The sequence below is a fragment of the Onychostruthus taczanowskii genome, unplaced genomic scaffold (assembly GCF_017590055.1).
Source record: "Onychostruthus taczanowskii isolate IOZ18803 unplaced genomic scaffold, ASM1759005v1 scaffold35, whole genome shotgun sequence".
Taxonomy (NCBI): Eukaryota; Metazoa; Chordata; class Aves; order Passeriformes; family Passeridae; genus Onychostruthus; species Onychostruthus taczanowskii.
In genome coordinates this window covers 7860900-7876386 of record NW_024500905.1, presented here as the reverse complement: position 1 = coordinate 7876386, position 15487 = coordinate 7860900, and the positions used below count along the sequence as shown (strand labels likewise).

Below are 15487 nucleotides of genomic sequence, written 5' to 3'. Positions count from 1 at the left end.
AAACAAACAAAAATAAATCACATTATTTTAAACAATGAAGAAAACACCTTCCAATCCGATAAGGTCCTTGGGGACCCTCAACACTGGAGGAAGGATAAAAGAAGTTTATCAGACTTTTGACCAGAGGCCAAACTCTGCAGTCCTCTCCAAAGTTTACTGTCACAGTCCTACAGAGAGTCAGCCTTCAGGGTATGTACCTGTCAGGTTCTGGGCATGCATGAGACCTAGGCAGGGGAGGGAGAGTGTTCACACAGAAATAGTAAACAGCTTGTTCTGCTTCTTGGTTTCATCCTTTCTACTTAAAATATCAGCAGTACAGCCTGCTCCTGTAGTTCTCACACAACAGCGTAAACTCCTGAGGTAGCAGGCTGCTGCTCCTTTCCATGTTCCAGTCCATGTAGGGAAGGATTACAAGCCAAACATGAGAACATAAACATGAAAATTATTATTTTGAGATAAGTGGATCCAGCAGTGTCTATGAAGTTATCTAAGTGTGTAGATGTTGCAGTCTTAGTCCCCTGAGCCTGGGAGTAGCTGTTCAGTAGGTGTTTTTCAGTGTGGGGATTTTTTCAGTTGTTTATTTTCCAAAATTTTTCATTATGAAAGCATAAATAATAATAATAGTCCATTTATCATTTGTGATTTGGTTGCTTTATTTTAATTTGTTTCTTCAGAATGGAGGAGAGTTTAATTAAATGCATTGGGGATAGATGTTTATCCTGTGCTCTAAGATCAAATGTGTCCATCAGAAGAGCTTCTGCATCTCTCACTGAGTATATCTCACCAACCAAAGCCATTAACCATTTGGCTCATCAGAAAGATCCTTAGGAACACCTTGCATGCAAAAATATTAGAGACATCCTGTTTGCATTCTGTTCTTTTCCATATCATCATTATCTTCTTTGCTGTTTTCTTGTGCCACCTTTAGGACCAGTCATTCTATTGGCATTCAGAATGCCAGGTTTGAGTCCATATGAACAGATCTGGCTCATGCAGAAGAGAAATGTCACTCACAAGTGGCATAGGATGCTCTTCAGGTCCAAACTGCACAGCTGAAGTGCCAGCCTGGAGCAAGCAGGGATAGAGTAGTCATTCCATGATTTCATGTTTCTGTATTTCTCCAGTTTGCTGATACTAAAACTGAATTAAAATCTGGAGGTCAAATCCTCTGGTTCAGGGATCAGACTGGATGGCCTTGCTGGGACCACTGGATTACTAGTACCTTCCAGTCTTACTGTCTAGGAGCTGGATTCACACATTTTAAAAGGCCATTTTTCTTACCTTTGACACAAAAAATGGAATCTGCAGTAAAGCCACTCTGGTCTCCTCTTCAAAAACAGAACAAATCTCAGCATATTGATATCAAGGGATAATGACTAACCTCCTAACAGCCCATCACTTGCATTTTCCCTAATGTAGTAATGAGATGCGTAAGCATTCTAAACTCTGCTTAAATGAAAAACAACTCTCTAGAGGCTGCTGGTCGGGATTTGGTTTTATTTCATAGGAAAACTGATTTTTTACATTTTCTCTCTTCCACAGTTTTGAAGAAATGGATTAGAATCTCAGTGGAAATGAGTTTGTGGAGAGGGCTCACTGGGTCTCTCAGCACTGGTTGTACTCTCATGGAGATCTGTAGTGTTGTACAAAATGAACAAACCCTGTGGTTGTTCCTGTGTTACTGCCACCTGGTATGTTCATGACACGTAAAACAGTTTAGCAGGATTCTTTCCAGACACCAAAGTAAAATGTCTTTCCCTGCTTTCCAAAACAAAGCGTGCATTTCCTCTTCTGCGGGCTTTTTTTAAGATTTCATGGAATTACACAGCGGTGTAGGTGAGATAGGAGAAAAGGAAGGATTTGGCTTTTTCCTCCTTATTATTCTTGCTGCTTGGTTTTGTTATAGCTGTATGGTATCTAAGATTCAATGCTAGTCATTTTTCATCAGGATCATTACAGTATAGTCCTGAGCTCTGTTAGCTGCCTCCTGAGATACACTATCAAAATACACATATTTTTATTCTCTGTGCCAAGCAAAAGGAGACTTGTATTTTTAAATTCATGAGTATTATTTACTGATAAGCTCTTAGAGAGAATTTACTCAATCTAGGATGGCTAATCTTCTATGAAGGAGCAGCAATTGCTAGAGAAATCTAGAAATGGCACTTTATGCCAGACTATCATGTGCTTACTCTGCTGGGTCTAAAGCTGTCCTGCTGTTCCTACTCTGAAAGGCTTGTTCACAATGGTGGTTGGTGACCATACCGAAATCTGAACTATGACTCCACCCCGGGAATAATCCTTCTATATCAGTTGCTTGTAAGCACAAATCTTAAGCTAGATACCTGATACTTCATCAACATTTTTGCACATCAAGCAGTCAAAAAGCTCTCACTGTCCCATGGTCAGCACTGCTCTTACATTTTCTCAAGTATCTTTGGCATCTGCCTCAGAGCTTGTAGTACTGTATAATATATCTGAGAATATTTCTAATGTGCCACTTCATGGACGGGTGATTAAAAACCTGCTGCTCCTCACTCATCCCAGAGCCAAGATTTACAGGAAGCAGCTACAGGCTCAAAAGCATTTAATATGATCTAAAAAAAAAAAAATGTACTACTTCTGTCTGATTCTATATGCTGGGAGCTTCCCTGCCTCTGTGCCCTCATATTGCACTTTGGAGCACTGAATGGTGGTTTGGACCCAAAGCACCACTGGATTCTCTTGGGCCAGGAGGCTGGGCTGGGTGACCACTGACCTTGTGTAAAACTAGTGAACTAGCCTGAGTGTTCACTGGCTGGTGGAAAGGAGCAGTAAGAACTGCACAGAAGGGAAGATGTAGGCCAGTGACTCTGCTGTGACATAGAGCTGGGGTCTGGGAGCAGGCATTCTGCCCAAGGACAAAGGCCAGGAACTAGAGCTAAGCCTGCAGCTGAATGACCACAAGGCAGTAGTGTGTTCCACTCCTCATCTGACAGAAAGGACAAGCCACCAGTTACAAACCAGAGGACAGACCAGCCATCCCAACAAGAGGCTGATTGCAGCCAAAGGCATGGCTTGATGGTGGCATTACCTTAGAAAGCTAATTGTCAACCCTGCCTAAGCTCAATGCTTGGTCTGGTAATTGTGCAGTGGTTGATCTGTCCATTCAGTCACCTGAACGTGGGGGGTCTTAACCAGTGACCAAAATGACCAGGACCTTCAGCATGCCATTCTCTCTCCAGAGAAATCGACTTTGTTTTTTCCATCCTTGTCTTGTTAGAGGACTGTAATGGCTGTTGGGATCTTACATCCTCATATTTCCGTGTTTTCAAAATCCAGGGAAAAACTTTTGTGCTGTCTCTAGAGCTTGCTTTTATTGCCTTCGTGTTTTCTGAATGTATTTGTGTATAAATTTGTTGAGCTGGTATTTTCATATGCATTTATTTTTTATTTTTAGTTGAAGAGTGGACTTTTCAATGCCAGGCAGAGGCATCTTATTTTCCATCAGACTGCCCACACTACTCTTATTAGAAAGCTGTGTGCACACATGCATTCTTCTTGTTAATGCCTCTTTTCCCAGAAAGGAACTTAGAAACCTCTGTGTCTTCAAAGCCACAGAGTCTGTGGTATGTGGTCTTCTGTCTGGCATGAAGCTGTCAGACCTTACCAGCTGTAGTTACTGGGCCTCACAAGTTGAATTTTCATCAGAAACCAGAATTTTTATTTGTAGTGATTGTAATAAGCTAAAACAACCACACTGGTTGGTTGTGTTTTTTTCCATCATGGTACTGAATTTACACATTTAATTGCATTTAATTGCATTATTCTGAACAGACTTTTGAAACTTAATACATTTGATCCATGAGAAAAAGTGTCTATAGTGACTATGATTACTTTTCTTGTAGTGCATTTTGAGATTGCTCTGAACCAGCACAGAGTGCTGCTGCATATGGACCACTAATCAAATTGCCTGATTAGGTGAAATTCTAGACTTTCAGCAAAGTTTCCTAATGCCAATTGCAGTAATAATTATTACATCATTTCTGCTCAAGGGAATCACTCAAATGCTTCGGATATAATTTCATTTCTAAACTGACTGTATAATTAAATAATACAGTATAGCCAGTAGTAATCTTTTTCCATATTTAAATGCAAATTTTACCAGTTACCAGCAGGAGCCATCGTATCCCTAATTGGTTGCAGCTAATAATATATTATGACTGAAAAATGTTAACATTAAGGCTATGAAGTCAAGCACTTAGAAGTTAGGCAGTGTCAGCATTAGTATTGCCCAGACAACTTCCATTTGCCTGCCATTTGTTTAAATGCAAGTTACAGTGTTTATGTACACAAACCTTCTTTTTTACCTCTTAAGTCCACTGTCTCATTTAGTAAACTGGTAGTAATTGCAGATTTCTTTTTATCTTTCTCATAAACAGCTTGGCTCCATGTCTTGTTTAACTCAAATTATCCAAGGATTGCACAGAACATTTTCATTCCTTTCATCCTCTGTGTGTCTATGGTGCTTTTGCCACACCTGAACACTATATCCAAGAGGAATGTGTCAGGTAGCCTAACTCCTGTTTTTAGGGAGTCATGGAGTTTTAGGAACCCAGGCCCTTTTCACAGGAATGTAGGATGCTGAAGTGACTACTAAGATGTGGGGAAGGTGAAGCACATCTGAATGGATTGTGCAAGCACAAGATGCTGAACAGAGAGATCCAGATTGCACTGGCAGGGGTCCTGTGCAATTGCAATGGCAGAAATGCATCTTCTGTAGGGCCACAAGAAAATAATTCATTTTCAATCACTTTTGTACAGTCAGATCTTAATCCCATTCTGTGTTTATAGTTGATAAACTCACTGCTTTTCTTACAAAGTTGTCTAAAAAATGCTCACCAATGACAAAAGCTTTGGGACACATTTTTCAGAAACGAGAGCATTTTCCAATTTTGCTATTACACATACCATACCACACTTCATCATAGAATCATCATAGAACAGTTTGGGTTGGAAGGAACCTTAAAGATCATCTTGTTCCAACCGCTCTGCCATGGGCAGGGACATCTTCCACTGGACCAGGTCACTCAGAGCTCCATTCATCTTGGTCTCAGACACAACCAGGGATGGGACATCCACAGCTCCCCTGGGGAACCTGTTCCAGTGCTTCACCACCTTCTCAGTAAGGATTTTTTCTAGAATGTGATCTAAGCACTCTCTTTCAGGAAGCCATTCCCCCTTGTTCTGTCTTGTCACTCCATGCTGTTGTAAGTGGCCTCTCTCAGAGACAAATGCCCAGCTGTGCTGTAGAAGTGCTGAGCTCCCTGGCCATAGCACCCTGGGCAATTGGCTTGAAAACTGTGCTGACAAAGCTGGGCCAAACCTTGTTTGAGCAGCTTGCTCAGTGCCACGTGTATTACATCCTGAAACAGGGACACAGGCCCCTTCTCTAAGGCTATATGCAAATTCTTTGACTAAGAGATAATCTTTCTTCCTTTCAATCTTCCAACAGCCCTATATACTATCTGTCTTTTACAAAAATTACTTAAAGCTCTAGACAGACAAATTTTACTTAGCCAAACCTGGAGTCATCGTCATTGTAGCCCCATCTTGCATACAAAAGAAGGTAGGGTTCTGAAGAAAAAAGCTTGGGTTTTATACTGAAAAATTATTTCCTTTGCTTTAAAATCTGCTAGCATCTCCTGTGATAGATCAAGTGGTATTACTCTGTACCTTTTACCTTTTTTGTGGTTACAACAATTTCTGAAACAGAAAACTCAGGATCCAGTCCTTTCCTTTGTGTCTTTAAAATGAGAGTCTGCAATGACAAACAGTCTTGAACCAGAACTATTTCAATGTTCATGAGTTTGAGTTTGAAGTCTTATTGATCTGCTTGTTTGCCACATTTCTCTTTAAATTTCTTTTTCAGAAGAACCCTGAAAGCCAGTTTCTTCCATTAGAGCCATATTAACCAAAGAGGAATGATTGCAGTTACTGATTTCACTCACAGATTGTAATATGTAGCAACCTGAATTTTTATTTTAAAGGCTCTCTGAGAGAAAAAAGTTTTTCTTGTTTATTGGTAAACTAGCTACGACAGTAAACCCCTCTTGTTCTACTGCATAATGATATTTCTGAGGGCACCACTGGGGCTGTACCCAGTCTGAACCCTGGCAACCCCCAGGGAATTACCCACAGCTCCTGACAGTAGGGCAGGAAATTCCTGTTAGCCAGCAGTTGCAAAATCATGATTTCAGTTTACACTTCTGGAACTGAATGTTTTGATTACTCCCAAATCCTGCTTTAGAGGCCTACATCTCTTCTTTAATTTCATAGACACACATTAATTTCAGCAAGTATATAGCTCAATGCGCACCTTTGATTTTCCATTTGTTGTTGATTAATTTCTTTCTAATCTACTGGACAATTCCTATTTACTCTAAACTTGCATATAGATGCATCTTTTTGGTAAGTAGAGTTAATATACCATAGAGAAAAACTTGTTTATTAGTTGACTTAAAGATTCTGTATACTTTTTTCAAAAGTGCATTTATGAAACATTTTGCGTTTAAAATAATTTATTAGGCAAGGCAAACATTAACTATAATTGATGTATCGATTAATGAAATTGATTTATTCATTCTGGTCACTAAGGGCCATATGCTATAGTTGATACAATTTGGCTTAAAAACTCTCAATCTGCTTGGGCATTTTGGAATACATCAGCAAGAATTTATCTGTAACTTTAAATGCCTACTGTGTTCTTCAAATCTGTCCTGATGCCATTTGGGTTCTTAAAATTTGTCTATCTCACCCTTTGCAACCTGGATTTTATTTTCTGCAACAGGAAAAAATTCTTGATCCCTTTTCAGACTAAAACAGATTATACCAAGTAAAGAAATTTTTTCTTTCAGAACTTTCTTACAGAGCTAAAAGTCAAAGTTGTCTGTAAGCTGGTGCTGAATTCAGTGACCCACCTGATCCCTTATGTCTTATGTTCTTAATGTGACTAAGGTCATTCTTTTTCTTGACTGTAGAAACTAAGAACTTACATTTTTGACAGCAGGAATTATAATGTTCTCATTATTTTTAAAAATGAAAGAAATGAAATGCATATGCATGTAAGTATGCCTCAGTTTATAGTAGTGTGACAGAATCAATCATGAAACAGGCTCATTTGGCAGTCAGCATTACAGTAGTTTTCTCCCTGATTCCATATATAATTAAAAGAAAGCAGCCCTTAATTGAAAAATTTAAGAGGGCTTGTTTGTTGCATCATTTTAATACATTTACGTTATTTACTAGATTATAAAAAGATATGTGTGGAGAAGAGAAAATTATTCAAGCCCATAGTCCAACTAGAGATTAATGCCCAAAAAGTATGTCAGTCTGATGCCTACTGACTTAATCACTTTATTCCATTACTTTGTACTTTGACAAAGTGAGCCATGTGTTTGCCATGCATACAATCAGTATACAACTGAAAAGCCTATCAAATATTGTCTAAAATTATAGCAGGTAGACGTGTTAATACATTCTAAAACCAATGGGTTTTTATCTTTAAATTGCCTACTGACAGACGAGAGCCAAAATAATTCTTTCTGACAGCCATTTCAGCTGAACGTGGGTAAACTGTTTAGCTTGAGAAAAAACATTTGGAATATTCTAATTAGCAACTGAGTTTCTGCAGTGATTTACAGTCAGCTGTGGATGCTGGATGAAGCCAGGCTGGTTCTGGCTTGCACTGCAGCAGTGAGAAACAGGAGCCAACATTGGCTTTTCAGCAGATTACTCTGAAATCACAGAATTGTAACTAAAACATCATTAGCCCAGTGTTTTGTTTTTGAAACTGAGGCTGGGGCTAGTCCAGGTCTCACTGAAATATTTTAGGATTTTTGCCACAGGTTTTGGGCAATTGGCCATCTTTGTGTTCTGAACACCTAAGAACTGTTTTACAATTACTGAGCCCCTTAAACATTTCTATTCAGTGTCTCTTAAATATTTAGGTACTGCTATCAGCAGAATCATTTCCACAAAGTCAAATCTCTTGATTTTATAACTGCCTGCTATTTACTTTATTATTTTTGGTGAACTACAGTGACTCAGACTTGCAATGCCCTCTATTATATAGCCAGCTGAATGTTTTCCTGTTTAGGGTTAGCCATGAAAGAGCATTTATTTTTTAAAGTCATTCCACATGTTCCCATCCTTTGTTTGCACAGCTGAAAAAGAAGATAACTTAATGGAAAGAATAGTCTTTCAAACAAGAAAGAATCGTCTTCCAAGACAGCAATTTCACTTCCTTTGTGCTCCAGCATCATCTATAGCTTTATTATTAGGTTTCCTTGGGCTTCTGAAATGAAAATCAATGTTTTCCTTATTATGTGGCATAGATTAGGTTTTTGGGTTGATGATACCTGCAGATCTGCTCTATGTGAGTGCACAAAATATGTAATTTATTGACAGCTGGAAAGCCATTTTGGCATTACTACATTTTAACATTACTAATTGTCACCATGTTTCTCACGTGGTGTAAGACTGCGGGTGACCCTAAGTGAACAAGACTTTCACACGGAAAGCAGCTGTGTAGATCTCTTATTAACTGTAAGTGATATGTTGTAAAGCGTAGTTTGATATAAAAATAATTCAATTTCTCTTCAAATACATAGTTTTTCTGAATGTGAAGAATGTGGGGTTTAGTAGCATGATTTTTGATTTGTTGTTGAATAATTTCCTGCTAAGAAATCATCAAATCATTCTTCAACGAGGTCTACAGGTAGGAAATAAAACTAATTTAAACACAGTCTAATCACAGAACTTAGCAGAATGAGTGCTACTAAATGCAAGCCAATAGTATTTGGTGGAATGGAGTGAAACCATTGATACTTTTATAATGTCTGCTCTCATATGTGCATGGTGAAAATATCACAGCCCAGAGAACCACTAGTCAGGAAAAATCAGCATCTGGATCTTCTTGTTTATCCCAGTAGATGGGAACAATCTGACTCCACCCAGTTCTTTGAGCCTCACTGTGGCAAACATGATATGAACTTTTAATTTGATATTCATTAGAACACATAGACTTTACTAATCACCTTTTTTTTTTCTTTTCTAGTGTGTTGACAGTGCTGCCAAATGTATCAGGAAATGTGTCAATTCAAATAAAAATTACATGTAAATATTTCCTGATATTTTCCAGTCGGTGATGCATTTTGTTATTATGCTAATTTTCTTTGCAGTCTATTTGAGGCCTGAATTACCTGAGCGTGTCTAATTGCGTACATAATGGTCACACATTTCTGCATGCAGTGAATGTTGTTGCCTCAGGCACGGCTGTATGAGGACAGGGCTGTGAGGAAGCTTGAATGGGGGTTTGAAATGTCATCTACTCAGTTCTCCTTCAGCCTGCTGCCCGTTCCTGCCCTGCTTCCCACTGCTGCTCTGTGCATGCAGCCAGGCACTGCACACCAGTTGCTGTGCCCAGCACTGCGGTCTGCCTTTGCAACGTCTCACTTTCTGTAACCATACTGTAAACTTCCCTCTCTGGGGAGCAGGAACTCCATGCTGCAGGCAAGTTCCACGGAGGGGCTGAGCAGATGTTCTGGAGCACATCAGGTTTGTACTGAGGAGAGTGCAGTGTTCTATTAACTTATCTTTCTCTCTCTAAGAAGAGGATCTGGGACTTAGACTGTTTAAAAATTCTGTCAGCACTCTCACAAAACTCTGTGGGAAGTGAGGTGATGTGATCTCCATAGCAAAGCCTGGGGATTCCAGATGTCACTTCCTGGCTTTGCATTTTTGGTTGCTCATGAGGTACCATGTTCAGTGCTAGGGCTGAGATCTTGTCCTTAACAACGTCTCACTGGCTTGTTAGGTACCAGGTACTATGAGTTTAGTGCTCTAAAATCTTCTTGATTTCTCAGCATAATTTGGTGCCTACTAATTTGAGTTAATGCAAGTTATTTACAAGCCAAAAGAGTGCTGCAGATATTTTTCATCTCTGACTGTTTTAATTTGAGAGGAAATCGATGATTGCAAATACAAAGAATTTCTTTGTCACAAAAAGATTGGCATCTTCAGGCCTGTTTGACAATGTCCTTGTTACAAAGCCAAGCACAGTGGTCTTTTCAAACATCAGCTTATCCAACATTTGTGGTTTTCTTGTCATTAAATTTTTTGGAAAGCATCTTTTTTTACTTCTGAATACTGATTTTTTTTTTTTTTTTCATTCTCAGTCCTCTTTAATTTACAGGTGCAAAAAACCTTTCATCCCTACTGCATATGCTTTGGACAGCTTCCATTATTTTGCTATTCAGACCCCAAGGAAAGGTTTAATTCTTTATATTTAGTTCTTCTTTATAGTTCTTACAAAGAAAGAACAGCTTCTATGTCTGTCAGTAGGCCATAGCCTCTCACCTGTAGCAATAGGTAGAGATTGCTAGTAGAAATGTTCATTAAAGCCTTTAAATTTGAATTATGCAGTGAGAAATCACTGAACTTACAAAACCATCCACTGTCAATACCAATTAACTAATGAAAAGACTGGAAATTTTGTGTTGGCTGTCAAGGAATTTCCTGAGTCTTTATTCAATCCGGTCAGAAATTCTGGCTCACCTGTGAGAAAGCAAAGCTGTAGAGAATATTCATTAAAAATATCACTGGTAGAATAAACAGCAGGATTCATCTCCCATGGCCTGGCCAAAAGAATGGGATACACAAAGGTTATAAAAAAGTAGTGTGGGATTTACATGGACTACTTAGTACTTCTGCATAGGCATATTTGAGGGAAGGTGTGAGGTGTTGACAGCTCACTTCAGTGTCCTACACTGAAGAACAATCTCCAGGCAGCAGCTCAAATACCACCAAGATGTTCTTGTAATGTAGTTTGCACATTTTCAGTACTTAAAATTTTTACAACAGCATCTTTTGAGAGGACTACATCAAAGACCAACTGGTATCACTGAGCAGACACTCAGAACTATGACCACAATAGAAATAAACTAGGTTAAGTGTTCTGACAAAAGCATATGTTGTTGGATTGCTTGAAGACAGAATTTGATGTATCTGTCAATTAAAATCAGAGTATGCTGGCACAAAGCCAGTAGATTTCTTTGTTCCTTTGCACTTCCTTTGCTTTAATTGGCTGGGTGATAGAACACAAACATCTAGCCTTGATGTGCTGTAACTCAAATATTAACAGGAGTGATAACATTTCTGAAGAAGATATGAGTAAGAAGAACTATTATTTTAATATAAAATCTCAGCACAGCAACCCTTAGACATAGCTATGAGAACCCTAGGACCAGACTTACAGTCAGAGGATGCTGGGTGTGGGGAATGGCCTCAAAAACTCCTCTTGGCCAACCTCGTAAAGGTGACACCAGATTCAACATGGCCTAAGTTGTTCCAGGATATTTAATTAATCTGTACTAAAAAATCTCTGATGTTAAAGACCTCACATGACCTCACCTGCCTTCCCAGGCACTCTCTTCTACTGTTCTTGCTGTTAGGAAGTTTTTCTTAGTGTCTAGCACCAAACTTTTATGCTGCAGAGTTTTTTTCTTCATACTTAAAACTGACTTTACCGTAATGCTGGAGGGGAGGTAGGAGAAATAAATTAAGTGATTTTGGGGGTATAAAAAGCACTTTGTGTGGGTGCACCTTTTTCTGGCAAAGCTGAGTTGTGCAGTACTGTTTTTGCATTTCTGAGAGACTGGAATGGTCTCTTCCAGATTAAAAGTGCACAAATTGGCACAGCTGCCCTTGCAAACCACTGTCAAAACAAATCTTATCTGAGCACCCGTTCAAGCAGTGTCAAGGCTTTGTAATTTTGGATTCACATGAACATTAAGCTGTAATTAACTTGAGAGAAGTTCTTGGCTATTGTCCCATGAGACGTGAGAGTGGCAGGCCCCTTTTACATAAGTTCTTCCACAGGGACAATGACCCAGGGACTCTCTTGAGCATTATTTCAAGTACAAATGTGTTAAGACATTAAATATGGACCCAATTCTAAAGTTTCCATGACATTCAGCGTATCAGGAGGAAGGTATTCTGGACAGAGACCCTGATGCAGAGACAAGTTGTACTCACTTACAAATTTCACAAGGATATTTCTGACCAGCCCCAGATCCATCAGGATTTGGGAGAATTGGAATTGTTCCTGTGAATGCCATGTTTCCCGCTTCAGTTCTGTCTGAAGGGTTTTCTAGACAGGACAGATGATGGGGGTGTGGTTACTTAGCAAAAAGGCAACTTTAACTCCTGATTCTGCAGTTCAGTGGCTAAGAGTCTTCATGTCTCTGTCCACACCTGCATGTTTTGTGTAACGGCACACTGAGTTTCAGAGCAACTGTTTGTATTTCAAAACAAGATGCTTATATTTCTACTTCCCTCTGCCCATTACATGTGGGCAGAAACATTCCTTCTTCTGTGGGTTTTCAGAAATACTTTGTATCTGGATATCTTTGTGTCCACACAGAGAATAAGGAATGAAGGAAATGCAGGGAGATGCCCATTACACTGACATTGAGAATATATATTTCCCTTCTCACCCTAGTCTAAGCTGAATTCATTAAACCATAATGATGCACATGTTCAGCAATTTTTCAGTAGCTGCTGAGAGGTGCTTGTGTTTTCTGAGTCTGAATGTTATTGTCTCGCCATGTGACGTTTGAATGCTGCACTAGTCCATGTTTTCCATCTCTTTTTTTTTTTTAATTTTGAGAATGTTTCTGAACACTTTAATGTTGTTGAGAGCTCACAGACCTTGATTATTCAAGGTTGATTATTTGGGCTATGGCTCTAATATTTCAGAAAAGATTCATTGACTTGCTTTTGTCTTCTCCCTGGAGCATTTGCTATCACCAGAGCAGAGATCTGGAAACTGACAACACCACCTGGAACCAAACTCTATGAAAGGGTATTTAAACAAGAATTTTTTGCTTGGAGGCCATGAGAGAGTCCTGTTGATTTCTAATCTTGTTGTGCTCCTTTTCTAAATGTTTTGACATATCTTCAGCTGTTATAAATTAGCATCATCATCAGTGAAAAAGAAAAGCTTCTTAAAATGCCATGAAAATTTGGCCATTTAGCAATGAAGGTTTTAAGTTAAAAAAACCCAAAACCAAACAAGCAAAAAAGCTAAACCAAAGCGTAACCAGGCATATCAGTTTTGTTTTTCCTGGCTTTGTATCTAATGGGTGTTGAGCTATTCTAAAAGTACTACAGGCTAATTATTTTAGAGTTTGGAGATCTTCTTTTAGTATTATAGCATTTTTGGTTGGTTGAGGCTATCCTTTCCAGACAACACTGGCATTTAGGTACCTGTGTTATCCATGGCCCTTCCTCAGCACAGGACAGACTTAACTAAGATACATCTCAGCTTTAAGGATCTAAAAATAACGGATGGGATCCATCTGCCTGCCATGCATAGGCAGGAAGCAGCCTGCTCCCTTCAGCTAGTTGATGTTATCTTCAGCCTCAGGATGTTATCTGACTTCTCCTTAAGAGACAAAAATAGTTGTGAAGAAAAAAAACCTTGCAAATACCTTGCAGCAATTGTAAAGCTTCTGTACCTTATTTCCAGTGGCTTTATTAGGATGAATTTGTGTGTTATCCGGGGCTTGATTTGGTAGCCAGCTTTCCCAGTGTGCTTGATAATGGCTTCATGCAGTAGCATATTTGACAAAGCCATTTTTAGTTCATGTTGTATTTTCAGGAATCCAGTTCAGTTTCCAGGTTGTTGGTTTTTAACAGGTATTGATGGAACGGGTGAGGAGTAGCTGAGGCATCAATAGCCACCGTTGTTGCAGGTGTGTTTTTAGGTTATGTGTTACTGAGTGAATGTTACAGTATCACCGCCTGTATAACAACCAGTCCAAGCCTTGTGAAAAATTCTTTGCTACTGTTATTGTTCTTGCCTGACAAGTACAGCCAGCATGAGCTAGGTTGTTTGCACAGCTGGAGCCAGTTCTGGTACCCTTATTCATTGAAAAATAAACTTCTGCTAAAATGTCCATGGAGTTTCTGAAACACTAAATAACTAGTAAAATACTACTAAAGGGATGCTGTTTGCATCACTGTAGGGATGCATCACTGCCAAAATGTTCTCCTAGCATTACCTTGTCATCCTGGCGTTTCACTTTCTTGCTACCTGCTGATTGTAACTGAAGTATGACACACAATTGTTCCATTTCTGAACACTAAATAAGTACAATGAACTGGCTTCTCCACAAAGCATTAATAAAAAAAAAAATAAAAACTATAAATCCATGAAAAATCTATACCACAAAAAATGCTAAATTATTTTCATTTTTTATATTTCATTTTAGTCTTGGAACTGAACCAGGTGATTATTCCCACTTATGGAACTGTGCCAGACCAGCAAAACCTTCATACTCCTGAATGGGTGGGTACCTGTTTACTTTAACTGTGACTACCTGTAAAATTTTCTCCTGTAGGTATGCAGCAGTCCACTAGCTGTTCCAGAAGACTAGCATTCCTTTGCATTTGCATCACATGCAGTTCATCTTTGTGATTAAATCTAAGTTGCTGTAATCCCCATTTCCCTAAAGGTACCTGAAGTAATTGGCTCAGCTCTGAAAGCACAGGTTGTCACAGGACTGGACTCAATTATAAGTGACCCATATAAATTCACTATAAACTGGTATATACACATACACCTCCTCTCTCTATGTAATTTTGTTCACAAATGTATAGGATTTCTCTGTGTGTATACAAGAATAAGTAGCTCTGAACACACCCTACATATAAACACACATATCCAATAAAGTTCTAAGAAAGATTGGAGACACCAAGAAATTCCTTACTCCAGAGACTGAACTGACAAGAAAGAGAAAGACCTGGGGGTGTCCATTCCATTTGTCCAAAGTTCAAGGTTCCCAGCTCACCTAAGATTTTCTGCAGCTGTAAGGTTGCTGGCTCTAGCTCAAGAGCCCCTGCCTCAGATCTCATAGGAAACCGATACCCAAAGTAACTGGAAATTGGTTTCCTTCTGGGAGGTGGACATCCTCACCTCCCCTGACCCTGTGTTTTGCAGCAAGGTGTTAACTTGAAGCTGTTTAAACATTTTTGAAGCATGAGGTGCAATCAAGTGCTTCCATTTCCCAACTGAGTGCCTAGATTTTGATATTAGAAAAATCCTTCTTACAGTCTCCTTGTGGTTCATTGATTTTTTAACATATTTTTATGAAGAGAAATAGCATCAAAACAGCTGGAATGTCATATACCTTGTGGTTAGAACAGTCTCCTCTGAACAGTCTTGGTAGAATTTATTTTTATTTCTACTGAAAATTGATGGTCAAAATTGATTTTTATTTTTGGTTACTCATGTTTACCAGCAATTGTAGTTTCTTCTCAGTTTCAGCAGCATCTCTGCACTGCTCTTTCTGTGCCAAGTCCTCCTTGTTGATCTAGATCTTTTCAGTGGGTCAGAGGAGACAGAAAGAAAAAATTGACATCTGCTGAACCTCTGCTAAGGACA

At 39.0% G+C, this 15487-nt stretch overlaps 1 protein-coding gene across 1 annotated transcript in view; it reads left to right on the top strand.

Moving 5' to 3' along the window:
* The window catches only part of ANO6 (anoctamin 6), a 67674-nt gene that overhangs the window by 13234 nt on the left and 38953 nt on the right, over window positions 1-15487 (top strand). Inside the window, exon 3 of the mRNA XM_041411223.1 lies at window positions 14316-14392. Coding sequence (XP_041267157.1) covers window positions 14316-14392 — 77 coding nt within the window. The remainder of the gene's footprint in view (window positions 1-14315; window positions 14393-15487) is intronic.